Below are 26,505 nucleotides of genomic sequence, written 5' to 3'. Positions count from 1 at the left end.
GTTCCTGTTCCCTCAGCCCTCTACCCCTCCTGGCAGCCTTATTGCAAACTGGAGCTGTCTCAAAATTTGCCATCTGCCATGCTCAGTGGTCCCACTCTCAGCAGTGGGTAGGAGGAGTAATGGTCTTTGATGTCTCTCTTACAGGCTCAACTCTCCAGCATCATGTGGAAGTCATTATTATTTTTGTATTCTGAAGCAAGGATGGAAGCAAGGAAACTCTGATGTCTTTTAAGATAACTGCAGAGCCATCCTTGGTTTCGCATGAATCCCTTTTGGTGCAGAGATCCACTTTGTCAAAGCTTTGTAAAAATGCTGATAATCTGACAGAGTGCCTCCAAAAAGCTCCAGCAAACTATAAATACAGACCCCTCTTTTAACATTCTAATGCTTTTGGAGCTTTCATGATTTTCAGGGTGCAGGATCAGGATCTCTGACCCATAGGAGCTGGCTGTATCACACAATTCCTGACAAATGTGACTTCTCTTTGGCATCCATTCTGTCTTGTCATATCAGCCCCCAGACCATGTAGCACTCCTCTTGCTATTGTACAGTAAACAGCATAGCAGGCTGATGGAACCTTTTGGTGCTGGTGAAAATTATGCTTATCCAAAATAAAAAAACCCAAACATATAAGTCATCTTGACCAGTCCATCTGGAAGTTCAGAAAATTAAGTTCTTACTTCTAATGCTAACACACAAATGATGCTGCTTGCTGCAAATACCCAAAAAGCTGACACTGAATTTGCATCTGTGGGCAAGCATTTCAGGACTCAGACAAGTAGCTTTCCAGGAAGAAAGTCAAAATATGGGGGTTTGGTGCAGTTAAACAGCCAAAGATAGTCTGAACAGAAAGGCTTACAGTTTTTTGAGCTGGAGAGCTGCACGTCCTACTTTGGGAGAAGGCTCTGCCGTGGTGTCAAAGGAAAGGAATCATCCCATGGAATTAGACAGGAGCAGTTGCATGTGGGCTGTGCACGGGGAATATCGAGCCTTTGAGGACTAAGCAGGATGTCTGGTTCTATATAATGTGATGAGCTGTATTAAAATCTTGCTGCATATTTTTAAAAACTCTGGACTCAGTTGACAAAACAGATTTAGGATGCCATGTATACTGCTCAGTGTGTCAAAAAAAGGGAGATGACTTCTATTTAAAAGGCAAGGCAGGAATATCTCTACCCATGAAACATTTTCAAATACTTGTCGTTGCATACGGTGTCTAGACTATTCCAGATATTAAGTCTTCCATTTGTCAGAAGTTATTTTAGTAAATCCCTAAGATTAAGTACTTTTTGGCAGTACTGGAGTGGTAACAAAGCAAGAGAAAGACATGGAAAGAAAATTCTCCTAGAAGCAGGAAAATTTGCCATCTTCTCTAACCTGAAGTGACTGATCCTTTTTCAGCTGGAACACCCCTGGCCCAGGGACAGATGGTTCAGCTGGAGTTTCCTTATGCAGGGGCAGTGTGGAAAGTGAAAAGACACCCTATACCTTCTAAATAACACATTCCAGAAACAAACAAAAAAATAAACACTGCCGTATGTCTCTCATTTCTGACTTGAAAGACAAATGTGGGATGATTCTGACTTCCAAATACTACTGCAAAATGATCCCAAAGGAGTAAAATATGCTTGGGCTGCTTGTCCACACAGACTAATACACACTTCTGTCATGGAAGGATTACCTCAGCACAGCAAACTGAGAACTTCAGTTGGAGGTGGAGGATAAGAATGAGGGGAGATCAAGTCTCCTTTTCTTCCTGATGACAAGATTTGGAAAGTGCTGAAATCAAAATGGTCTCATCCAGGACATATTTTCACCTTAGGCACACAGTGCAGATACGCTTTCATCAGGTCAACTGTTTTGAACTTGAGGATTAATGAAAAAGGGGTACAACATCATGAAATTAGGATTTATCTCTGGTTAAAAGTTAATTTTATTTGAGAAACAGCATATGTTTGAACACAGGGAGTCTTCCCAGTTGATGAAAAGCCCTTACACTGTCACACTGTTGGGAAATTCCAGTGGTATCAGAGTAAATACAAAATCGGTTCAATGATTTTTCAATAAACTGATCCAGCATAAGAATTATCAGATTTTAAAGAAGTTTACACAGGCCTTAAATATCCTACTCGAAATCTGCCCAGAATTAGCTTCCAGTAATTTTGATTCATGGTGTAAATTAAGTGCTCTGAAAAAGCAGAGGACATATTTACATTGATTGATGCAGATTCTGACTGTGCAAGAGATAGAAATGTGAAATCTGACTCATACAAGGAGCTCCTACAGTGACACAGGCAGCAGGGCTGTAGCTTTTGAGTAAGTGTTCCAATCTCACTCTTTCTGACTAATTCCACCATGGCACCTATAGATTTGCCAGTTAGAGCTCTTGTTTTTATGGAGAACTTATCCCCCCAACCACATTAGAAGCTGAACAACTTTATCATCTCTACACTTGTACAATTTTGCCAAGCCAGGGACCCGAAGGGTTGCAGTTTCCTTGGATCATCAGTGCAGAACATTGACAGTAATGAGCTCTTTGCACTCGGGAGTTGCTATTTCCAGGAAAACGCCTGTGCCAGTCCATGCCCGCGAGGTGGCAGCCTGTGCGGGAGAAACCTGCAGGAAAAGAGGGTTGTCCTGAACACCTTCCCCCTCCCCTGTGCAGGCAGCAGTGGCCTCTGCCCTGCAGCCCCGGGCAGCACCCTCTGCTCCAGGTTCAGGGCTTCGATAATGCCGAGCGCCCGCACATCAGCCAGGATCCGACGGGCAGGGAGCAAGCCAGACAAACGGACAAGCAGGAAATACCGCCGGGAAACCAGGCGGGCTGGGATGATTTAGAGGAATAGTGAAAAAGTTCCATCCCTGAAAACACAGCTGGAGGGGGATGCAATGAAAGAGACCCAGGAGGCTGATGGCCAAAAAATACTTCGTGCTGATGAGCAGCAAAAGAGCTGAGTTTGCAGTGCAATAAATATACATGAGCACAGGAGGGTGCTGCTCTTTCTCTTAGCAAAAAGCAGCATCTCTTCCCTGCTCCGTGGGGCCATCAGTTTACAGGCCTCAGAAAGGCTTGTGTTTGTTCATCCTGGACAGAACCTGTGGTGATGCTGCTGCTGAATAACCCCAGATCACTGCATATTTCTAGAGTAAAGTGACATTCACGTGAAGGGCAGATCATGCTTTGAGGTGATGACCAGCACAGCCAGGAGTCTGCTGGAAAAGCACCCAGGTCTGTCATCCTGAGAAGTGCTGGTACAGGGGAAGGTGTGGATAATTTTACTGTCATCCCTCTCTAGCTAAGGGTATAAATCAGAGACTGGGTGGTTGACATTCCTATTGCCCTTGTGTTCAGCTGTTCAAGGACAGCCCAGAAGGTGGCACATCATTTGCCTGTTGGTCCAGGCTGGAGGAGCCAAGACACCAATTTCTATTGGAAATAGCTTGGTGGAAATTACACTGCAATTTTGTACTGAGTATCATTTGCCTTTTCTTAGCAGTGTATCAGCTGGTAGTAAGGGCACAAGGATGGGAAAGGAAGTGCAGGAGAAGCGGTCTAAGAAAACAGATGAATGTGACAGAGAAGCCTGGTTTCCTTATTCACAAGTCTGAGTCGTCCTGTGTGCAGGACAAGAATAATACATGCAGACACTGATGTCCCCTCAAAAAAAAAAAAAAAAAAAAAAAAAAAAAGGATGGAAATATATTTTAGAGTTGGAGGGGTGCAAGAGGAGCTGTATCATAGACAGCAGAGAGGCTTTGAACAGAAGAAACAGAGATACTGAAATTTGCTGCTAAGCTCACTGGTGCAATTTGAGACCCACAGAGAGTGACTCGAGACAGCAGCTACCACTCACCCACCTGCCTCTGGTCCCAAACCTCACTTACATTATGCAAAAGGAATTAATCAATAGGTCTGGTTTCCTCCTGGAAAGCCCAGGGAAAAGGAGGTTTGGCTTTTCTGACACAGTTCCATCTCCAGCTGCCAGAAGCACTGTTCAGCCTGACATCAGGGGAGTACATGGCTGGCAGGGCCAACTCTTTGAGGATAACAGGATGGAAATGTTATTGTTTAGGGCAGTTTCTGAGCCCTTTGCCCTGCCTCCTCACATTATCCTACATTTATGAAAACATACAGGCCCTTTTTTTCAGAAGCTGGTGTTTTCCTAAACCCCTGAGCTGAGCAGTTTCCCTGACTTGGGAGTTCTACCTCCCCTAACAGCTGCATCCCTGATAAGAAAATGCAACTGCTTCATTACAGAAATATGGGGCTCTGTTTTACAGCCCAGGCAGTGTGCGGATCATTTGGGCTGGCATCTTCCCAAGCACAGTGTTCTGAAATGTCATTCTGCTCCTGGGTGAAGCTTGGCTTCTCCCAGCTTATCTTCTCCTTTGGCTTGCAGCATCTGTGCATCTTGCCCTCATTTCTTGGCATGCAGGTGCCTGAAGGTGTAGAAGACAGTGCTCTTGTTAATGCTGGGAAAGTGAAAATAGATGTATTTTAAATCCTAAAGGGATTTTGCCAAGGTACTTCTTGCCATCATGCAAAAGCCCTCTTTTTGAATGGACCTCCAAATGTAAGGGAGATGCTTTGGAGCAGCACAGGGAATGTTCATGGCCTCCTGAAAGGGCTCCAGCTGCTTAGAGTCACTCTAAACTGGGTCATTGTTAATGCTCCTCACAGGGAGCATAACTCAAAGCCTCAAAGCATAACTTTAAGCCTTTGGATTTGGAACTTTGTGTTTAAGGTTTTAATGGTAAACTTTGCATGTGGGTTTTGGCCATTCTCTTCCTCTGCTGCTGTTGCATTTACTTTTTAATTTTAGCAGATTTCCAAGGGTGCCAGACAATCAGGGAAGAGGAATTGACTCAAATTCAGGCAATGGGCCACAGAACATCCCAATTCCGTGATGGTGTTTCCACCTCAAGCCAGCTTCCTTTTGAGCAGAGCCCACTGGTGTTCCTCTGGCAGTGGACAGCAATGGCCACAGTTGTGTTTCAGACCACTGAGAACCAAAGCCATTCCTGAAGCACTGGGAACATTTGGAGGCTAAGTTCTTATCTGGGTTTCTACAGAATATGCTGTTTCTGAAAGCTCTGTGTCACATGGAGCCTGGTAAATAATGAATGCCAGGATGCATAGCTAAGTGTTGGCATACCAAAGGAGCTGGGTTCTGAGCAGCAGTTTCTCAGCCTGGCACCAGCAGGACACAGTTTACCTAAATTTGCTCAGCTGTTCTTGGTGGGCTTTTTTCTTTAAGTTGATAATAGCTTTTCCTTTTCTGTCATTAAATAGCTTCTGATAAGAATTTATTTTCCCAAGGGAAACAGGAAACACTTGGAAATCTCTGGGAAAAGGAGTAAAAAAACCTACCACAAATCATAATTGTGTGTTCCACTTTCTAAAGCATTTCATTTCCCCTCCTGAACTGTGATTTGACATCTAGAGGAAAGGGGGTGGCAAAACCTGATTAAACCAGGCTCAAGTTTGGGCGGCGCAGCCTCAGACCCAACATTTGTCTGAGGTTCTGCAAAGTTTTAATCCCAGGCATGGAAGAAATCAAAATCAATTCTTTACCCTGTCGTGGCCATAGCAGGAGGGAAAAGCAAATCCTTGACAAAGGTCAACAGAGACCCAAAGGCAACTCGTGGAGCTGGCCTTGTGCAGCTCTGTCCTGATTAAAACACTCAGGGAGTGGCTTAATGTTACATCACAGAGTTTTGGCAGCACTGACATGGGCAAAGCACTACTGCTCTGCCCTGTTCTCCCTGTTCCCTCCTCACAAGCCCTTATCTTCCTGTCTGTGTCGTCTGATTATGATCAAGGTGGTTCTGGCCCCTCCAGAGCCTGCCTGTCCCTCAGCATGATTCCTTGGTGTCCTTAAACAGGCTGGAGCTCATAGCAAACACACAGGAATTAAATAGCAGCAGGGAACTCAGTATCTGCTTAAATATTCTGATTACAGGTGTATTTAAAGGTGCTAAATTTCTGAAGCCAAAAGGCATTCTTAATGTTCATTAAGTTAATCATGTGTCACAATTTCTTGTGCAAAGAGATGGAGGAAAAACCCCAGCTTAATATTGCACAACAGGACTTTTAAGATGTGCTGGTCTCAATTCCATTTTTATTTTGCTGTTCCATAAAATTGTGCTTTAGGAATAGATTTATACTAGGCCAGTTCCTTGGAGTTTCTGATTGCCAATTTTTATTTTTTTTTCCCAGTAAGTGTATTTCTATAAAAATGTAGCCATTTGTAAGCAACCAGTGTATTCAATAACATTTCCCTCTGTGGTACATTTATTCTAGAAATCCTGAAATGAGAAATTCTGAAATGGTAGCACACTGAGAGCGTTGTCTCCATTTGATTTCCTTCTAGCCTGAATTTTCAGAACAGTTACATTTGGGTTTCAGTTATACCCTACACTGGCTGATGAATATTAAACAAGGTCTACAGACATTTCTTGGGTTTGCTTTTACAGCCTCTGCTTGCAGAGATATATCTTTTTTGATGGTGCCCTTCTTGGTGCCCTCTATCCCACTATTTTATTGTTCCCAGGTTGTTCTGAGAGACAAGTGACAGTATGAGAAAGGAGGAGAATGATTACATTTTGCAGAGAAATTATACAGAGTAGAAAATCAATAGTTAGATGCTCCCCAGGACTGCCTAAAACTTCTTTGAAGAATAATTAGCTTGCAAGAGAGCACTGGTAGCTGGATTTCCTCCCCAATTCTGTATGCATAAGATAAACTTAGTCTGGAATAAGCAGTGTGCTTTGAGGTCTCTTTGCTGATCTGGGGAAATGATTCATGTGGAGAGAATGTTAAGAAATTAGATAGAAGAGGTGTGGAAGAAAACCTGACTGACCACATCCATCCTGGGCTTGGAAGGGAGGAACAAGCAGCAACAGAAAGAAGGAAAACCCAGCAGAGCAAAACTGATGGGAGTTAGGGGCTGGGACTCAGCACCTGATGATTCATTGACTCTGTTCCAATGACAATTATCCATTGGGCTGGCAGAGCTGAGGAATTACCAGTGGGGAGGGCAGTCCAGCTCACTCCACTGCTGTAAGTGGTTCATTTGCTTCAGCAGCATCAGATCAAGGGCTGTGTTTAAGCAAACTGCCTTAGGCAGGGATCAGGAGAGGTTGGAGGGGACAATGGGGAGCAGCAGAGGAGTCTGGGAGAGCTCTGTTGCTGTGTGCTGGTCCTTTGACCATTTTCAATGTGCTGTTTCCTTCTGGGATGTTGCTTGAGGTAATCCTGAAGTCAGGAGATGTAAGAGCTCTGTTGGTTTGAGCTGCTCTGGACAGAGCTGGCCTGGGAGTGAGATCAATCTTGCTCTCCAGAGCTGTCAGTACTTTCTCTTTCAGAAGCATAAAAACACCCTTGGAATGCACAGAAAGCTGCTGCAAGAGGTGTCAATAGTAGTTCATGACAGATTAAGTGACATCTAATCAATTCATTATCTCCCTTAAAGGAAGAACTAATAAGGCTGAAGAATGTGCTGGAGGCATAATGTAATAGGTATTATGGGAGATTTGAGAGAGATTTAACAAAACAAGAGAATGAAGCAGCAGGAGAAGTCACCATAGTGGAGATGATCACAGAGCATTGGAGAATGATCTCCTAGGATCAGTGAAAAATCAATGTTTAGTATTTCTTACTATTTCCATTCTTAAAGTTTAAGCGTTGTATGAAAATACATCTCTGTTTTGCTTGGGTTTAGTGTGTTGGGGGTTTTTGTTTGTTTTTTTATATGTATCTATTTTTAGGAACCTGAAAAACATCCAAGCACATGTGTAGCAATAAGCATGTGACTCAACCACTCTACAGCCACAGATGTCTCTCCCTCTTAATTAAATATGGGCTAAAGTGGTCTGTTGGAGCAAAGCCCAGTAGTGCAGGTTTGAGCTGTAGGTTCAAAAGTGGTGCTAACAAGCAGGTCTAGAATTACAGACCTGCCAGCTTACCTTTAGTTCCTGGAAAAACACTGGAACAAATAACCAAACTGTTGGAGAGCACCTAAAAGAAATTGAGGGGATGAGTAACAGGCAGCAAAAATTTTTTTTGTGACACGAGACTCAAAGATTTGAGTTCTGAAGCTGCTTCACATGTGCTCTTATAATGATGATATGGCTGAAAATATTTGGATGCAAAACTGGTTGGAAAATTGATAGGGATGTGTTTTAGGGGGGTTTTATTTTGTCTTTTATGGGATGGCTGAGGCAAGAGGGAGAACGCAGTTTAAACTTGCAGCTGGCAACACTTTGGGAAAGCTGTGAGCACACTGGGCAGGGTTAGAATTCAGTATGAGGCTTGCAGGTGGAGAGGTGGTAAAAAACCCACCAAAATCATCTTGCCATGCAGCTGGAACAGTGCATTGTCCCTCTGCTGAAACAGATTTATGTATTGCAATAAACTCTCCATATAGGTTATTCTGTAGTTAGGACAGGTTGGGGACTAACAGCTACATGTGTAGGTGACTTATCAATGAGGATAAAAGATTTTGATGGCTCACAAGCTGATCATCAATAAACAACACCATGCTGTTGTGGAAAAGGCACATTAAGTGTGTGAGCAGGACTGTTCCTCCTGTGGCAAGTGCAATAATCCAGCAAGCAGGAGCATTTGCTTTTGCCTAGGGTACTTCAAAGTTGAGCTGGACTGGGCTGAGTATGAAAAGGCTCAGGAAGACTGATCCAAGGTCTAAAAGGCTTGATTTGCTAGGGAAGATGGTGGGGGTTTCATCCTCAGGAGAGAGAGGCTGAGGGGAAGACTCTATTTCTCCCCAAAACACTGTCAGCTGCTGTGAAGGAAAAAGGCAATAATTTGGTCTTCCTGACCCTGGCAGTTAAGACAAGAATCTTTGGGCTAAATTGCTTCCGGGGAAAATCAGGGCACTTTATTTTTAGTAACTAATCTGATTCTAAGGGAGTGTGAAGGACTGGAGCAGATTTCCTGGGAGAGGTCTGTGACTCTTTCAAAATAAGCTAGACCCTGTCAGGAATGGCCTTTGCATGTCCTCCCCTACCCAGACCAGAGAACTAAATAATCTCTGGAAATCCATTCTAGACCTCTGGTTCTACTGGGACTGATTTACACTAATCTACCAGCATAAATCCAGGCTGACTTAACTAAATCTGAGCCAGTAATATCATCTCAATGGAAAGGGAATCTTGTTTTCTCAGCAGTACAGCTCTAGTTATCCAGAGGTTTTCCATCTTGGAAGCATTGAATGTATAAGTGTAACTTTCTAGGGTAACAAGTATTAAATGTGTGAGTACAGAGAAGAACAGGGTAGGAGGGTGCATGCAGCAAAGAGTAAATCACAATATCTGACTTGAAACTCACTTGTAATTAGTGTATGAAGTACAAATTGTTGATTTTGTTCCACTTTGCCTGAGCCCCTCAGTGATGGTTTTGGAGGCTGATAGAGAGCAGTAATGTAGAACAGGTTTCTGACAGCTCTCCAAGCAGCAGCAGAAGTAGTACTACAAATAGGAAATAACCAAGGTAACTGGATTTTTTGCTTGACTTCTGAACTTGCTTTATAAACAAGCTCCCAGGAAAGCAGTTTCACTGAATTCTCCTCATTAGAAAAGCTGACTAATTGGTGGGACAACCAATCTCTAATTGGCTTGATCTCAGTTTCCTAAACCCAAGCTCTTGAAAATGTTAAGATTTCTTTAACAGAAATGCTCAAGTTCAAAGTTGTGGGACGATTGGTCAGCAGCATTATCCAAAGCCTGTCTGGAGCACTGGATTAGACCTCCAGACCCCTTGGCTTTCTCTTTTCCCCAGGTCACACTCTGTAATGCTCCTATCAGTTTCACTGTCCTGTCTGTACAGGGGGACAGGTTCTCACATCCGCTGAAAAAGAGGCAGAGGAGTGGCAGATCCCTTCTGAAACAAGGATTCAGCCATAGCAGTGGGTATTTAAGGTTTTGATCGGTGTTTGAAGTTTGTTCTGCTGGTCCTAGGCAAGAGAGGATTGTTATTTAACTTCTCCTTGGACGCATGGAACTTTTCCCATATCACTGTGTTATCAGTATTTGCATCTGTTTGAACGTATTTGTGCAGTGACGATCTTGGCGCTCCAGTGGGGAATGGTATTTCAGGCTTTGCCTTGGGCACGAGCTGACCTGTGACACAGTGCAGTGCAAAGTGCATCCAAGTGGCACAATGGAAACTTGTGAGTTGTTCCTTATTAAAAAAAAAAATAAAATTGAAAGGCCAAAATAACTACCCATGAGACATTGTTTCTTGCAGTTGTGGTTTTTCATGCTTCTCGGAGCTGATACAACAGCATTGCCCATACTCATTCTTGCTATTTATTTTCATCCCTAGGGAATGCCAAAATAAATTAGACACATTATAGCAAACTAATCTTGTGACTTCATGATTTCTGAGTTCCTGTACTCTGGGACCCAGGCTGCTCGGACAGATGCTGCCTGTGGCAGTCACAGTTTCAATGCAGTGTCTGCTCACAGATGAGCAGCTATAAATGGCACAACTTCCCTCTCCTGAGGTTGTGGGGACAGGCATTTGGATGGAGGAGTGCCCCCCTCTTCGAGCTTTGCAGTGGAGAAAGCTGTTCCTCAGGGAAATCTGCCATTTGTAGAGATTATTTCCCCTCTTGCCTTGCACTTGTCAATTTGGAGATTGTCTCAGCTTATTTCAAAGTCAGTTTTAAGCCTTTTAAATGAGCTTTATACTGATACACCAATACGATGTTTATATATGCTTTTGGCTTTATCTGTTTAGAGAGATGAGAGCAAAAGTTAACACAAACTCTCTTTCTCTCTCTGCCTAAAATCAAGGTAAAGGATTGCAAGGAAGGCCTGTGGCTCCTTAGAACACATGCTGTGTCCTGTGGTATGACACCAGTAACATCCCCTGATTGACATGGCACAAATTGCAGATACAACTGCTCTAGTAAAAAACTCAGCAAAGCCTGTGTGGCATCACCAGCCTCACTGCAGTGACCTCTATGGGCCTGGTGCTGTCCCACCCTGGGACCAGTTCTGCCTCATCCTACTGTGTCTCTTGCTTTCCTGTCTTTTGCATCTCTTCACTACCTCATTGATGAGCTCTCAGCTCAGGGGCTGCTGCTGAGTTGTTCCTCCAAGGAAAAACTGTGTGACAAGCACAGGAACCAGGTGTGTGTGATCTGCAAAGCCTTGGAAGTGTTGGGCTGTCTCCAGTGCAGGTGAGAAGAACGTGTGGCTCCACCTGCAAGTCTGGTGCAAGCAGAGCCTTGGAGCACAGCACATAAAATCATTCTGCTCATATTGAGCAAGTCCCACCTGTCCCAAGACCTGTCACGTCCACATCGTATGTCTGGAGTATCCAGCACAGCCAGGACACACCAAGACATGGTCACTTGTGCATGTGTGAATTTTAGACACAGAAAATCCCAGTCCTGCCTTTTTCTTTGTTGCAGAAGTGAGCAGCAGAAATGCAGGTGGTACTAACCATGGCTTAAGAGTGTTGAGCTAATTATAGAGAAACTTGAGCATGGCAAGCACGTCAGAGGGTTCTGTATGTTTATATTGATTAAACTATTAACAAGAATAGCAAATCCCATTACACTAATCATTATTTTGTTTCCCTGCCTTCTCCTCCTTCTTTGTCCTTTCCTGAATACAATAAACACATGAAGGGAAGTTTCTCACCTCAGGTTGTCTGAAATACCTCCCAATATCCACTGTGGAGGTGGCTAGTACCTGCTCTGGCTTCAGTGGAGCTGTTCCTGTGTCTGACCCCTGCTCAGGGGAGGAAAGTTAGGAGAAAAATGTCCCCAAAAATAGAGGGATATTGTTACTAAGGGAGTGACAGTGCTGGAGAGTCTTTAATCCAAGGGGATCTTCTCTTAGTATCTTTTGACAGGCATGCAGACATCTATAAAGGAACAATATTGGCTTGTAGATTAGTTATTAACATAATTTAAAGTGGTAAAAGGATGTGTTCATGTAACCAGCTTCCCTCTGGTTCTCTATCACCACTAACATTTCAGTTCTGTTGGGAAATAATTTTACAGTATTTCCCAGAAAAATCTGTTCTATTTGAAGTCAAATTCTGCACTTTCTAAAAAAGGTTCAAAAAATGGAAGTGTTGCAGTTAAGACTGAGGTGAAAGAACAGGTCTTGGATGATCAGTTCTTTCTGTTCTGAGTTGCAGGATATGGAATTTTGGTGCTAAAGCTATTTTTCTTTTAGCAGACTTTTATAGCCCAATTACATTTTTATTAAATGGATCCAAGTGATCTATTGAAAAACATGTTGGAATTGTTGAGGTTTTTTTCTGAGAACATTCATCAAGACTTGGAATACTTTCAGGATTTTCTGAATCTTTAATTTTGATGGCTGTATGCTTGGGGAAATGTGTCTAAAAAGACATTGCCAGAATCTTTTGGCCAGGTTTGTAGGCTTGAAAAGCCAGTTGCTTTCATTTTTTTGTGTTATACATTAGTGATGAAACATTCAACACTATTTAAGGAATTCAAATCCCTCATTCCCACTCAAATTAAAAGCATCTGGGCATTCAGATCCCTTAGTCATCTTCAGCAGTCTATAACTTCACTGTTAGTTTGATATAACTAATATGTGTTAAACATACTTTTAAGTGCAGTTATAATTTATCTCATGGTGGTATTGCCTCACAGTCATAATTTTATGCTTGCACACAGTAGTTCCCTGTATCCCAATGGACTGGAAAGCTTTATAAACAAATGTAGGCCGTTCCCAAGTCCTAGGGCCAGCAAAACTTCCACTGAGGTCATCAGGAGCTTTGCTCACATAATGTCTCTAATAATGTCTCTAATTCAGACCATGAATACAACAGTGTACACAAGCAGGCAGCATCCTTTGCTTGAATGTCACTTTGGGAGAGAAGCAGTAGCTATGCAGCAGCCCACACATGTCCCTTGCCATATTCTGGAGGAGAAAATAACAGTTATCAGCTGAAATTGTACAGGGTTACGTGCACAGAATGGGATTTTACACCGAGAGAATTGACAGAGCAAGGTTCTGACTAAACATTTCCTGGGATGTTCTGCAGAATATATGGGTTTGGCATTATTCATGTAACTGGTTATTTGCCAAATGTGTAAAGACTAAAACCTCAAGCTTTTAATTCAGGAATTTTCTGCTTTAGCATGTTCTCTCTCAGTGCTTTGATGTTACAGAATTAAAATGTTTGTTTTCAGTCTGATTTGATATTAAGCTGGTTTAATATCTTACACAAGCTGTTTTGAAAGCTTTCCTTTTCCTCCCTGGATCCAGCTCCCTGGGAGGGTGACATCTCTTATCATCAGTCAGGCAGTTCTGAGTTGTGGCTTTAGATAATAAAAACCAAACCCTAGCGTTTTGCTTCCCAGCAGAGTTCTTCCTTTATTTCCTTTCACCTCAGATGTTTTTTCCTCTCTGCATATCCCAGTGTGCACAGTACAGCATTGTAATGAACAACCCAAAATTTCAGTGTCTTGGTGTTCTCATCCTTACAGATTAGACTTACAAGGAAGTTGCACACCTGTGTCATGGTTCTGAAGGTGTTTTCTGTCTTCATCCACATTTTTTTTGTTGTCTTGCAACTGAAGTCACTGCTCATAATCCCCTGCTACCAGGAGTTTGTCACTTCTGATCCCAGCTACGCTCCTTTTTTTCATTGTGGTGTGACAGTGCTAATGTGTAGTGCTCTGTGGGTTTCCTTCCTGGCTGAAAGACAGCAAGAGAGTTTCAACTCTTCAGTGCTGTTTGCTCATTTCCCTGAGTTCATTCCTGCTGCTGTTTGGCTGCATGTGCTGCCTCAGCCCAGCTGCTGCAGCGCCCACTGGTGACACAGGGCAGGGGCAAACAGGCTGTATCCCCCTCTGTGTTCCATGCAGCATCCAGATCCTGCTCTGTGGGCCCTGATCCAGCACTCAGAAAGGTTAAAGATGCTACTGAGAACCAGAAACCTGCAGCAGTGTTAGATGGGGAGCCAGGGACTCTCTCCCCTTTAGCAAGAAAAGATTAGACTGCCCAGTGGGGACACTGACAGGTCATCTCATGAACAGTCTGGCCTTTTATTTTCTGTTTTTAATTTTTTTTTTTCTGTTTTCTCTCCTGTCCTAAAGCCTGGAATCATAGGGTGCCCTGGGTGTTCCCTTTCAAGCAGGGATGTTGGGGAACACCATTTCAATTGCTCTTCCAGCCATGTGCTGGAGTAAATGGAATTCAAGGGCCTTCAGAGCCTGCAGCAGTGAGAGTACAGGAACTGGGGGCAGATGGTCCAGCAATGAACAAGATACAGGATATTTTGGGGTTTTCCCCTTTAAGAGCAACTATTGTACATCCTAAAATCCAGTGAGTTTCTGGAGAGCAGTTAATGCTCTTCCTCAGTGTTGCAGACTGAGCCAGCTGGTCTTGTGTTTGCTACTGGTTTGAATGTACTGCTGTGCCCTGGGCTGGACTCCTCAGGGCCACACTGAGGCAGAAAGGCAGTGTCCTTGAGGTGTCAGAGTGCTGCAGGAGGCTGCTCCTGGGTGTTCTCCCAGCCCTCTCCCCACCACCTGGGTCCCCCTTCCCTGTCCCAGCAGGGGTAAGGGAGGTGCTGGTTACCTCTGGCAGGTAACTGAGCCCTGAGTTCTGCCTCACCTGTCAGTTTTTGGACTTGAGCAGAGGCACGAGCAGCTGTGGGCTTCTCTTCAGGAAACTCAAGACACAGGTCAGTGGGTGAAAGAGGATTGAGACACACAGAGCTGCAAATAGAAAAGTGACACTGTTTAAACCACTAACTCAATAGCAAGAGATGACGTTAATGTATAAAAAAATCCCCCAAAAAACCAAACTTTGTTAGCACAGCCTCGATGGGCTTTGGATTCCTGGAGTGAACACCCTGGAGGTACTGCTCCCTGTCCCATTCCTGCCACTGCTCTCTGCACCAGGGCTGTGGGGAAGGGGCTGCTCACAGGCTGAGTTCCCTCCACACAGTGCAAATGTGCCCCCCAAACATGACCTGAGTCATGGAAGCCAGCAGCAGGAGGTTTAGCAGTGAGCATCAGTGCTGCACCTCCCAGTGCTGGCTGCCTGGGATCCAGAGAGGGGTTGTGGGGAGAAAGGATGGGTGGGAGAATCAGGCAGTTGGGAGAGAGATTTCTGGATTGTTTACATCATCTTTCTGGGATATATTCCACATCTAATCTCTACCACTTGAGAAAGGAGGAGATGCCTATTTTTTCCTTCAATTTCATAAAGGAGTATTTAGCTGCCTGCTCTTTTAATTTTTGTTACTGCTCTTTTCCTAAGTGCATTGGGACACCACAGCCAGAGTCATCTCTTCCCCAGGGGCAGAACCTGCCTGCATTGTGGAGACCCTTACAAGCCCAAAGAACACCTTCCAGTGGTGGCAGTCTTGCAGAGGACATTTCACACACAGCTGAAACTAAAGGTTATTGTTTGTAGTTTATAATTGAATAAGTAACTACAAATGAATGTGACATGTTTTAATTAGAGGGTTATTTCTAATCAGGAAGTCTTCCTACAAGCAACTAGCCCTGACAATACAGTTCTTCCAAGTGAATGCTAAAACAGCAGTATTTTCCATGGGAAGAGCAAGCCAGGAGAATTTCTGCCATCTGATAAAGGCCCAGTGCTGCCAGTTACTGAATTCCATTTTGCTTATGGGAACCATGAGGTTTTATTTTCTGTGTCAGGAGGAAGGAACGCAGCTGGTCCCTGCAACAGTGGGAGCTTTGCAGAGCTGATTTTGCACATCTTGGCTCTGTCCTACCCAGGTAGTCTTGTTTAAAAGACCAATCTGAGAGCAACATTTATCCAGAATATTAGCTAAAACCTTTAAACCCACATTTTAAGCTCTCTGTGACCTGGTGAGAAGTGGTCACAAACAAACTTTGCTTTTGAAATTTTGAAAAGAATGTTATGATGTGACATTAGAAAGATATTTTCCCCTCATCTAGACATTGTCAGAAAATGCAATATGTGCAGCTGTACCTGTCTGCAATAAGCAATTCCTGCGTGGAGCCTTGAAAGCTTTCTTCCCCTCACAGGAGGTTTTTCTCTCAGGTACCCCACGTGTGTCTGGTGCCCCTTCATCCCATATCAGGATCGACGGCTTCCTCATCTTCCCGTACATGCCTGCCAAATCAACAGGACATGAGCTAAGTTAACTCACTCAGCTCATTCTTTTCTCCAAAGACATAACAGGTATAGATGAAATCTTGCCACTTGCAGCTCATTCTAATTAAAAACCTGAAGGTAATGAGCTCAATAGCAGCCATCCATGCTGGAAAGGAGGGGGGCATAGTTTGCAAGAGTCACAGCATTAGAAACAGAGCTGGTTCAAATGTAGTTATTCCTCTCTGTGTCTACTAAAATGTGTTATTACATATTCCCCCGGAATTTCAAATATTTCTTTTTTTATCAGTTCCTTGAAGTTCTTTCTATGAAAGTTTTGGAAGTGTTTCCATCGGTTATATGAATAGATTATCCAGAATAAACAAGAGAAAGCTGTGTTCTATGAACAACCTAATGCACTTCAAATAGTTCAGCAACCTGCTGGAAAGTCAGATTACTTGCAGAAGGTCAAATCAATTTTATGATCAGACAAATGTTAGCAAATTGCTTTTCTTAGAAGCAAAGCAAGGGCAGTATTTTCCAAGAAATATGTTTGAGGAAAAATCAAATTACACTTATTAGAAACCATCACTGAATGAGACCTGTTCTCTTTAAGGCTCTTTTGCCCTTTGTAATGCCAAGCCATTACATCCAAATATCACACAGGGGCATATCCAGGTAGAAAAGTTTTTTACTCTGTAGAAAAAATGTATCAGAACTGGGGCATTTCTGTCTGAATAATCTTTGAAAGGGGATTTTCATCTGCTTGGGTAACTTCAAAAGAGAGTGCCAAGGGGCTCTGACCCATAAGAATGCAGTGTCTACTTAGGAGTCATGTTTCTCTAATACCTGGTGGCTGCTCCAGATTGTCTCCAGACACTGCATCCATGGGAGAGGGGAAAGGCTGGGTGCTGTTGGAGGAGACAGTGACTTCCTGCTTGAGGAAAGAAATGCCCTGCCTGGCCTTGGTGAGAGAGAGCCAGAATAATGCCTCCCTAATGTTCTAGCAAGAGCCCAAGAAAAGCTCCAGGTGACTTTTTTTCTGGCCAAGAATTGTCCTTCTCAGCACTTTGCCTCTCTGCTTCTCAGAAAACAGAGCTAAGAGTCAAAGTCTCCTTTTACCTGCTGCCATGGCTGAGTTGCAGAGTCAATGCATCGACCTGTTTTGCATCAGTATCCACATGACTGACGCAGACAGACATGATCTGTGCCCTGGAGCTGGTGCCTTGAATAAAAATCTGCTGGAGAGGTCTGAAGAGAGGGATACAGAGAGCAAATGGATGATGGGAGCATTCTTCCTGTCACCTCTGTTTCTGGCATCCAAACATTTGGGGACTTTACTTCTTTTGTATTATTATAGATTTTTTTTTTAATGTTGTAACTTATTCTCATCTTTCTGCCTGTATTTTTATTTTCTGGACCTTATATAAATAACACTGGAGTCTGCTGTTCTTGAATGGATGGATAAGAAGGACCTGGTCTCTCCCTTTGCAGTTTGATACCTGGTAAATTAGTTAATGTTATGTGTATGGATATGGGAAATGCTCGGGAATTTTCCATCAGTGTGTTTATTCATTGGAAAATGTGCCCTCCATAATTTAAAACAGGATGGAAATTCAAATCTCTAATGAGGACTAAAAGCTTTCTTGATTTTGTTCAAGTCTTGAGTAGCAAAAAAAAGAGAGAAAATGCATTTTTAGTATATTTAATATGAAACCACAAAGGTGGCTGAAGGGAAGGAGAGGAAAACAAGCAACCTGAAAGGAGTTTTAGCTTTAGATTGTTGACATCTCAGTAAATTTAATAATGGCCACTTGAAATGGGAGTGGGAAAACAAGGCTGTAATGAAGGACAGGCACCTGGACTTACAGGAAAAGAGTGCTTCAAATCCAGAACAGGATTAGAAAAATCAAAAACTTTCTGGCTACTAAATTTTGGCTCTGCTCTAAGGTTTAAATGGACTTCTGTGGTGTTTATGTTTCTACATTGAGGGCAAGGCAGAATGGAATTTAAATGCCAGCACTGGGATCTAGAGGTGAAAGCCAATAAGAGAAGCAGCCAGGTGTTGTGCAAGATAGACACATACAGGTGTAAATGTCTGGATTAACCCCTGGGAATGGTTCTCTGGTGAGAAATGTTTTTATGGGAGGAAATATGAATGCTATTCATTATTGAAAATACCTATTTGTTGTGCCTCAGTCTGTTGGTTTAAAAAGTTACATTCAGCCAGGGGTTAGAAATGAATGCTGCCTGGCAGGGTAATTTCTTATCAGACAGCTCATAGATTTCAAGCTATTTGACCAAACCAGAGCAGTGAAAACTAAAGAATAAATGTAGTTCTAGAAACCAGGGAAAAGCACCTAAGAATAGAAGGAAGGTACTCCTTTTTTTTTTTTTTTTTTTTTTCTTTTTTTGACAACACAGTCAGAACAAATTATTTGACTAATGATAATGAAGCATCAGGCCTAAAATGTTTTCACCATGTGCATTTTTAATCCAATAGATGTGAAAAAAAGCAAGTTTATTTTTAACCCTCTGGTGGCAGATGGTTGCCTGGCCTAAACTTATGCCATTTTTTTGAAGTCAGTATTACTAAGTCAGCCTACCTAGGGGTGAAATTCAGCTCTGTGTTGGGATTTTAAGAGCTTTAGTGCCATGGGCTATATCTGCCAGACTCGTCCCCTCAGGACCACCCCAGAAAAGCAGGGGAGCAGTGTAGTGCCAAAGCAAAGCTCCAGGGGCTGAGCTGACCACAGACCTGGGCAACTTCTCTGTCCTGCTACAAGAAAAACTCTGTACAAGACTTTGCTCTTACCTCCCTTTTCCTACCGAAAATGCCACACAGTCCTTCTGTGTTACCTTGGAGTTTGCAGCCTACGTGTTGGGAAAACAGTTTGTTAAATGGGAAATATGAAAAGAGTAGATTTAAAATAAATAATCTACTCAGATGTTGTGTAATCACAAAGATGATTTATTTGTATCAGGGAAGTATTTAATTATCATATACAGAAGTGTTCAATTTTTATGCATGTTCAGTTTTACCATATAATCCAAATTAAGTCTCTGAGCATATGTGCTAGAACTGTTCAGCAGGTTTCTGTCTCCAAACATTGTAATATGGGAAAGCAGAGCTGCAGAAATGTTTTCTCTCACTTGATTCCCTTTCTCTGTTAAAACTGACCTCTGGAAAAAGTCCTTTTCAGAAGGACTGAGGTAAGGGCTGGAGTAAAAACATCCAGGGGCACACACACTTTGACAAACTGCATTGTTTGAAAACTCTTTGGGCTTCAATACTGGTATTTTTCCAAAATATTTTCTGGTCAGAAGCTGCCCAGCTCTGGTTAATGGAAGACAACATCTCTAAACTGGTGAAATGATAAGCTCTTTCCTGGGAAGTTTTTAGTTAGTGTAAAGGTTATGTTACACCTGTGATTATTTCCAATGACTTCCATAATCAGAGATTAGCTTAGCATCATGCATAAATGATAAATAAATAGCTTCCCAGATCATTTGGGTTTATTTTACTTTGTATCTCCAATCCTGCCACTGCAGTTGCATGAAAAGGTGTTGATCGCTCATATAAAGAATGACATATCATAAATATAGATATCTTTCTGGCAATCTCTAAAAATACTCTTCAGTCTTGTGTGGTTTAATGATTGATGCAGCTTGGAAATAAAACTCTTGTCTAGGGGTTGTTGTAAGATAAACTTATGATTTAGGACTAAAATTCACATGAGCTAAGCGGGGGCAGTGTGAGGAGTATTCTGTTTAGGATGCTAAAAACGGCTTCTGGCAGAATTTAGGAGCCAGTGTAAAATAAGTATCCAACTGCCTGGGCTTTGTTTGGTTTCTTTTTGAGAACTGATCCACTTCTGTTCCTGTCTGTAAACAGAAGGTTTGGAAGAAAGATAAAAAATATCTTGGCAGTGCATGGCTCTTTCACCTCCTTCTCTTTCCACATTGTACTCATGGCTGGCATTGTTGGTGAGCATGGCAACGTGTTCTGAATGCACCCAAATAAATAACCCTCTTTTTAACGTAGGGCAGACCAACAGGAATTATTAATTATTGCTTAAAGATCTTGGTTCTCAAGCAGTGATCCTCTGGCCACCAACAAAAAACCAAAGCTTTGGGATGGAGGTTTTGAACCCAAATGGGCTCTGCCCACAGGCAATGAGTGAGGGATGGGGACAGAAGAGAAGTGTTGCTGCAGCTTTTCTGGATTGTGTAACACTTTAATCAGGAGGTTCTATGTGGCTGTCCCGGGCGCTCGGTGCTTGGAGGAGAAGTTGTCTGTCGAAAAAAGAGAATTACAAAACCACTTTAAGGAAGTGAAAATTGGCCTCCCATAAAATGTCCAGAGGAACTGGATTCAGGGCTTCATTTGGAAAAAGAAAAAGACACATTGACTCTAGGTGATGCATAGATTCCTATTTTTAAAAAGAAGTTTTGACTGGGGAACTCCCCTTCATCTTAAAATAAATAATTCTTCCCAGCCTATAGTTTTAGAATGAGATCTATTTTCTCTCTCTGGGTTTCATAGCCCTGATTCTGCTGTATCAAAGTGCTTCTCTCATTTTGATAAATCCCCAAGAGACAGGAAGGCAATATAATTGCCAGCCAGTTTTTCAAAAACTGGATAACCCCCATTAAAGACACAAAAACATAGCTGCAAAAGTTACTCGTTTCACTCCTAAGTCCAAACATGGTCATTTACAGCTTGGAAAATGGGCTGATTTATCCAAGGTGGCCTGCAGTTTTTGTAGCTGAGTGAAGTTAAATAATGCAGTACTCTTTAAAATTGCATGAGTATATGATTTTGTTTGCTTTATTCATTCCTACTCCCTTGTAGTTTATTGCAGTCAATGATTATTGCATCTGTTCAATCCATCTCTGCAGCTGTGGGAATGGCTGCTCATGCCATGCACTAAGCTAGACTGTTCCAAAAGAAAGCTGAACTTTCTCTCTGCTGTGAGTGTAGGAATGACTGGATGGCCTTGCCTTTATCTTATGAAAAGCACAGCATGGAAAGTGAGTAAGGGTTACCTTCTAATAGCATAACCTGATCAACCACACTGGCATCCTTAGAAGCAAAAGTTTCTACAGTGTGGTCATCACACAAGGCAGCAGTTCCAATGTCTCTGTCTCCTGTTCAGGCTCACTGTAGGGTCTTCTTTTCTGGATCTCTGTCCCAAGAGTGCCTTCCTGGATTAAACTGTACAGCAAACTAAAGTTTGGGAATGCTGAATGAGAGTTGTGAGGCAAGGGGAAGTACCAGGAGAGCATCTACCACTGCTACCTGCTGCACAGCAGAACTGCAAAAGCAGCCTGACCCTTGGAAGAGGTGGAGACTGTCCAGGGAGCCACGGGGCTGCTGGAAACCTCAACAACTCAGTCTCTGTATAGCTCTGCCAACCTCTCAGTGCACAGCCCTGAGCAAGCCACTGCAGCTGTGGACACCCCTCCTTGCCCAGGATTAGCTGTACCTTCACAGGCTGGTGTGACTGCCCTCACAGCTCTGCTCAAAGAGATTTCATCAGTGTCCCACAGTGCACAGAAGAAAGTAATGAGCTGGATTAACACGACTTAACACACCCATTTAAACTGATCAAATGATAAGGTGATCTTGCCTGCACTAACTTAGGGAGAGGTCATGAGAGCCACTTTGCCAGCAGCAACATGGAGATGAGGACAGATGGCCAAGGATGACAGTCCAATATCTCCCACTGGCCTAGCTGTCTGCATTGAGGCAGCTCTTCCCAGGCCCTTTGGAGCCTGCAGAACAAGGCTTGGAAACATGCATTTGCTACAGCTGTGAAAATCACGGTGAAGTGTGGTGGTGGCAGAGTGTTTCAGATACAGGTCCTAACATTATTTAGGAATTGATATTATTAATTTGCATCAATTATTTCTGTGCTTGTGTAAGAGTTACTGCGCTTCCTATTTGAGAAACAGGGATAGAGGGAGGGGGGTAAGTACCAAAGAATCCAGCAGTTGTCAGGTCTTATCTGAGATTCAGATACAAGAAAGTAAATCCCACCCAATGAAAACCAACAGAACTCTTGTAAGCAACTTCAGCAAAGCAGAGATCTGAATGAACAGAGGAAGACTGTCCAGGGTGAGGCATTGCTCACATCAAGGATCATCTCTCCTTTGGGAGCCTGAGGAATTACAGAGGCTGCCTCATCCCTGGAACTATTCAGGGCCAGGCTGGATGAGGCTTTGAGTAACCAGGTCTAGTGGAAGGCGTCCCTCCCCATGGCATTGGGGTTGGACCTAGATGGCCTCTAAGGCCCCTCCCAACCCAAACAATTGTGTGATCCTCTGGCACAGTCAGTGCTGGTTTTGCTTAGCCCTGTGACTTGTGTGTGATCAGGTGAACCCTGAGGTATTGTGACAGCAGAGTCTCCAGCAGTTAACCAGACGAGCACTTTGGTTGTCTGAACACTTTTTGAGTCAGGTCAGGTTGCTGTCTGTTGGGTCTTGCCTCCCACTACATTTTTTCCTCCTTGCCCTACTCCACCCTCCCTGCAGTCAATCCTGAAAACTGTGAAGCAATTGCCATCATTTCCAGGCAACCTGCCCAAAGAGCAACACGGCGCAGCAGTTTCTCAAGCAGCTCGATCCCAGAGGACTTGGACATGATGCCAAGAGCTCTTGCAATATCTGATAGTACAAGCTCAGCTACTGGAGGTGAGCAATAAAACTCCTTCTCTCATCTTTTTCCCTCTGTCTCTTTGACCTCTTGGTCACAGAGAAAGTTTGAATATCTGATCTAAAGGCACCAAATGCTAAAAGTCAGAAGAAACAAAGGCTTTTTATGAACCAAGTTAAGCTATCACACAGCAAAGGAAGAATTTGGAGGGGGTTGACTTGGACTTCTCTGTGTCTTTGTTACATTCTCCTTAGGCCTGGTAGCATCTTATTCATTTGTACAATCACTGCAAAATAAACGTATTAGCTTTCCTGAAAATTTGGGTTGCTGGGCCTGTACAAGATTGAAAGCCAGATGATTTTAGCTGTTACAAGTATTTTAATTCTGGAAGGAACCATGACTAGGGGATTCTGTCCTCACTGTGTTACTTTGAAAGGCATTTAGGATGAATTTCAAAAGATTTGATTATATAGAACAAGTATCATTTTATTTACCATATCAAAGATACAACCATAAAAAAGTCCTATGGGGACAAGTAATTAAAAAAAAAAAGACCAAAACCCATAAAAATTAGCAAAGGTTCATTTCTTTAGAAACTAAAAATTGCATACACAAAGTGCATGAGAAATTTTTAAATGGAGAAGATGGTGTAATGCTTCTGCTCTACAGGATTAACTCTTCTCCTGCCCAGGAGAAGGATCTCTCTCAGATCCTGCTGACCAAACTGCATGTGGGAACCCATTAATGCAGGCTTTGATTTGGTTTAAATTCTTTTATCAGTCAGTTGGTGGTGAGTGTTCATGTTCACCTATGCCAAAAAAGTCATAGTAAATTTTGCAAAATGAATATCAGCACTCACTTGAAACTGTTAACAAAGAAACCCAAGAAAAAAAATTAGGTTTTTCTTTCTCTTTTTATTTTTCTTTTATTTTTATTTTTTTCCCCCTCCCAACACACTGCTTTGATCTGCCATGCAATTGGGTCAGCACTTGGGAAATACATTTCCACATCTGTGATGTGAATATTATGCAGGAGATCCTAAAAGTAAAACCTCATGAATCCTACAACAGATCACCCTGTCAAAACAATAAGACACCCGCAAAAGCCTTTAACTGGCACGGGGACCAAAGTAGTCAAGAGCAAAAAAAGACAGGTATCACTGTGCCAAATTAGAACAGCACAGGCCCACAGAAATCACCAGCTCCCACAGATCACTACTGGTTAAGAAAGCCTCTGTTCTTCATTTCCAGAACACAATTATGCTGATACTCAGCTTGGAGAGCTTTTAGGCCTTGTCCACACTAGAAGTTTTACCAGAGTAATTTTCCTAGGGTAAATGAGCCTAAATTCTCATGCAGGCAGCCGAGCACTCAGTCTGAAACCCACTGCTGGTGTGCAGGGAGCCATTTCTGGAGCCTGCAGGCAGGCAGTGAATAGGGAGATGTATCCTGGGCCATGCAGAGTTGCACAGGCACTGCTGGTCTACTGGGTGCTTCTGAGGAGAAGAGCAACGTGAGAGAACTGTGTCCTGAATAGCTGCAGCCAGCAGCAGGTGCTGGCTAGGGTTCCCTACCACCCCTCCAAGGGTGTCTGCAGTACAGGAGGCTTCATGGTGCGTGCTCTGACTTCCAAAATGTCCTTCCTCTGCAGGGCCTGGGAGCACAGAGACAACTTTCAGTGCTGGGCAGCAGTAGCAAGGGTCTTACTTGTCCTGGGGGAGATGTGGATGTTCTCTGAGATCTCAGCTCGGTGTGAGTGAGCAGAGATGCTGCCCTGGGAAACCCCAAAAGGAGCCTTGGAGGGACCACAGAGAGAAGAGCATGGAGGAGAGGGATGGAGAAGCTGGAGAAGGAAGGCAGCAGTATGGGGAAGCAGAGAGATCTTTGCAGCTCAGTGGGCTCTTAGGGAGGTTCACAGTGGAGGAGAGGGGTTGGCCTCTTCCCTTGTAACCCCATAGCCCTGAGGGCAATGAGGGTACAGCCCTGATGGCTGAGGCTGAATTCTCCATCATTCCCAAGTGGTGTGAAATTATGGCTGTGGGGATACAGATCCCTGGATCCCAGGGGTTACTCAGCAGGGCAGAAGCCAGTCTTCCCACTGGCACCCTTCACCTAGGAAGGACAGGGGAGGTTCTCCAGCAGTGCTTACATCCATCCCCTCAGTAGGACTCTTGCCCCATGCTTGTTCCAGATGAGCTCTGGAGGCTGCTTTTGGCCCTTTGTTCCCACAGAAACAATGGCAGTGTGCTTCAGAGACACTGTCCCAACCTGCCACACAAAGCTCTGACCTGACTCTTATGAATCCCATAGCAGCCAAGGAGTCAAGAGGGAGCTCAGTTGGGTTCCTTTTTATTCTGGAAGAGGTTAAAAAGCAGACACACCTCAGGTCACTGTCTGGGCTTTGTTCCCCCTTGTTCATTTCTGTGTTTTCTTCTCAGAGCAAGTCCAGCCCTCTGTGCCTTGATAGGACCTTCTCCCCCTCCTTCCTTGGCCTACCTTGCCTTCCTTCAGGGACTGGGGTCTGCTGGGGCCCTTCACAGCCACCAAAGCAGGCTCTTTCCCCTGGAAAAAGCAAAATTTTTGTTTTGCACAACAAAATGCAATGCAGTTAGAGTGTTATTGCCATTTGCTAAAGCATTCCTGCCTTCCTCCTTTGCTGAACTACAATCTCACAATCTTACGCATTTCAATTTCTACAATCCACAAGTTTGCCCTAAAAGTTACCTTTCAGGGATAAGTGGCTTTCTATGAAGGTTTTCACTGTCTTCTGATACTCATCTTCAGTCAGATGGAGCTGGGCTACCTCCTTGTTCGATGAGCACTCTTCTGTCACTGTCCTCGCCTCTTGAGCAGACCATTGTGCAGCAGACACCCCGAAACCTGCTTTATCCAGGTTCCTTGCAAACATCCTCCCAATGGAACTGTTGGACACAAGAATTACAATTGCTCTCCTTTTCACATCAACATTCCTCTCCGCGGTGCCAAAGGAGAAGATGATAACGCAGCAAGTCAGAAACGCGATGGAAACGCACGCGAAGGCATAAAAGAGGCAGGAAAGGGTCATGGCGAGCACTAAGTCTGTGGCCAGCAGGAAGAAATGCTGCAAGAGGAAAATCATTGTTAGGAGGATTAGCTTCTGCCTCCTCACTCTCAAGCGAGCCGAGGAATCTGCCAGGAGTCACCGCGTGCGCCACGCTGTTATAAAGCCAGGAGCCTTGCGAAATGTGCGGAGGCAAGGCAAAGCCCCGTGGGGGGATGAATCATTTTCTGGGATAGAGCAACAATAGGGATTTTCAAGCCACGTACGTTTTCAGGCAAAAGCAGTTTGTCTTGGCTTTGCTGTGCACTTGGATGCTCTGCTGGGCTGAAATGTAAGGATTTGTTTTGTAAGGTCGTTTCGTCATGTGTCGTCTTTGGGGCCAGTGATGTATATAGGTTATTTGGAAGCAGACAGTTTTAAGGGATTTCTTCAAAGGGCGTGTGCATAGCACTGGGAAACCATGAAATTGAAATAATCCCCCATATCTGTTTGGCACTCTGAGGCTCTTAAATTTGCCACTCTCCTACTGCTGTAATGCAGGTGGTTTCAGTGAGTCTGGGCAGGGACCCAAGTGGGCACAGGAGTGGGAGCCCTGTTGTGCTGTAAAACAAACCACCCTGGGAGCGCTGTGCTGCTGGGTTCTAGGAACTGTGCCAGTCCAGGGAGGGTCAGAGACAAGAAACAAGCTGGGTGCT

The 26,505-nt window shown here is 43.6% G+C and overlaps 1 protein-coding gene across 3 annotated transcripts; it reads right to left on the bottom strand.

Annotated features, from left to right (window-relative positions):
* Positions 1-401: 401 nt before the first annotated feature.
* LOC107201337 lies at positions 402-26,092 on the bottom strand. 3 transcript variants are annotated; one of them, XM_015620548.3, is made up of 4 exons: positions 25,495-26,088; positions 15,991-16,134; positions 14,635-14,738; positions 402-2,616 (listed from the first exon to the last, which is right to left on the bottom strand). In XM_015620548.3, exons 1-3 carry the CDS (start codon positions 25,886-25,888, stop codon positions 14,638-14,640), a joined length of 639 nt encoding a protein of 212 aa, XP_015476034.1. In that variant the 5' UTR covers positions 25,889-26,088; the 3' UTR covers positions 402-2,616; positions 14,635-14,637. The 3 variants fall into 3 exon arrangements, with proteins under 3 accessions (XP_015476034.1, XP_015476033.1, XP_015476039.1); XM_015620547.2 differs by lacking the exon at positions 402-2,616 and adding an exon at positions 13,364-13,713; XM_015620553.2 differs by lacking the exons at positions 402-2,616; positions 14,635-14,738; positions 15,991-16,134 and adding an exon at positions 23,670-25,332 and having other exon boundaries at positions 25,495-26,092.
* Between the last annotated feature and the right edge of the window lie 413 nt (positions 26,093-26,505).

Source organism: Parus major, chromosome 3 (assembly GCF_001522545.3).
Source record: "Parus major isolate Abel chromosome 3, Parus_major1.1, whole genome shotgun sequence".
NCBI lineage: Eukaryota > Metazoa > Chordata > Aves > Passeriformes > Paridae > Parus > Parus major.
This window is presented reverse-complemented; position numbering and strand designations above follow the sequence as displayed.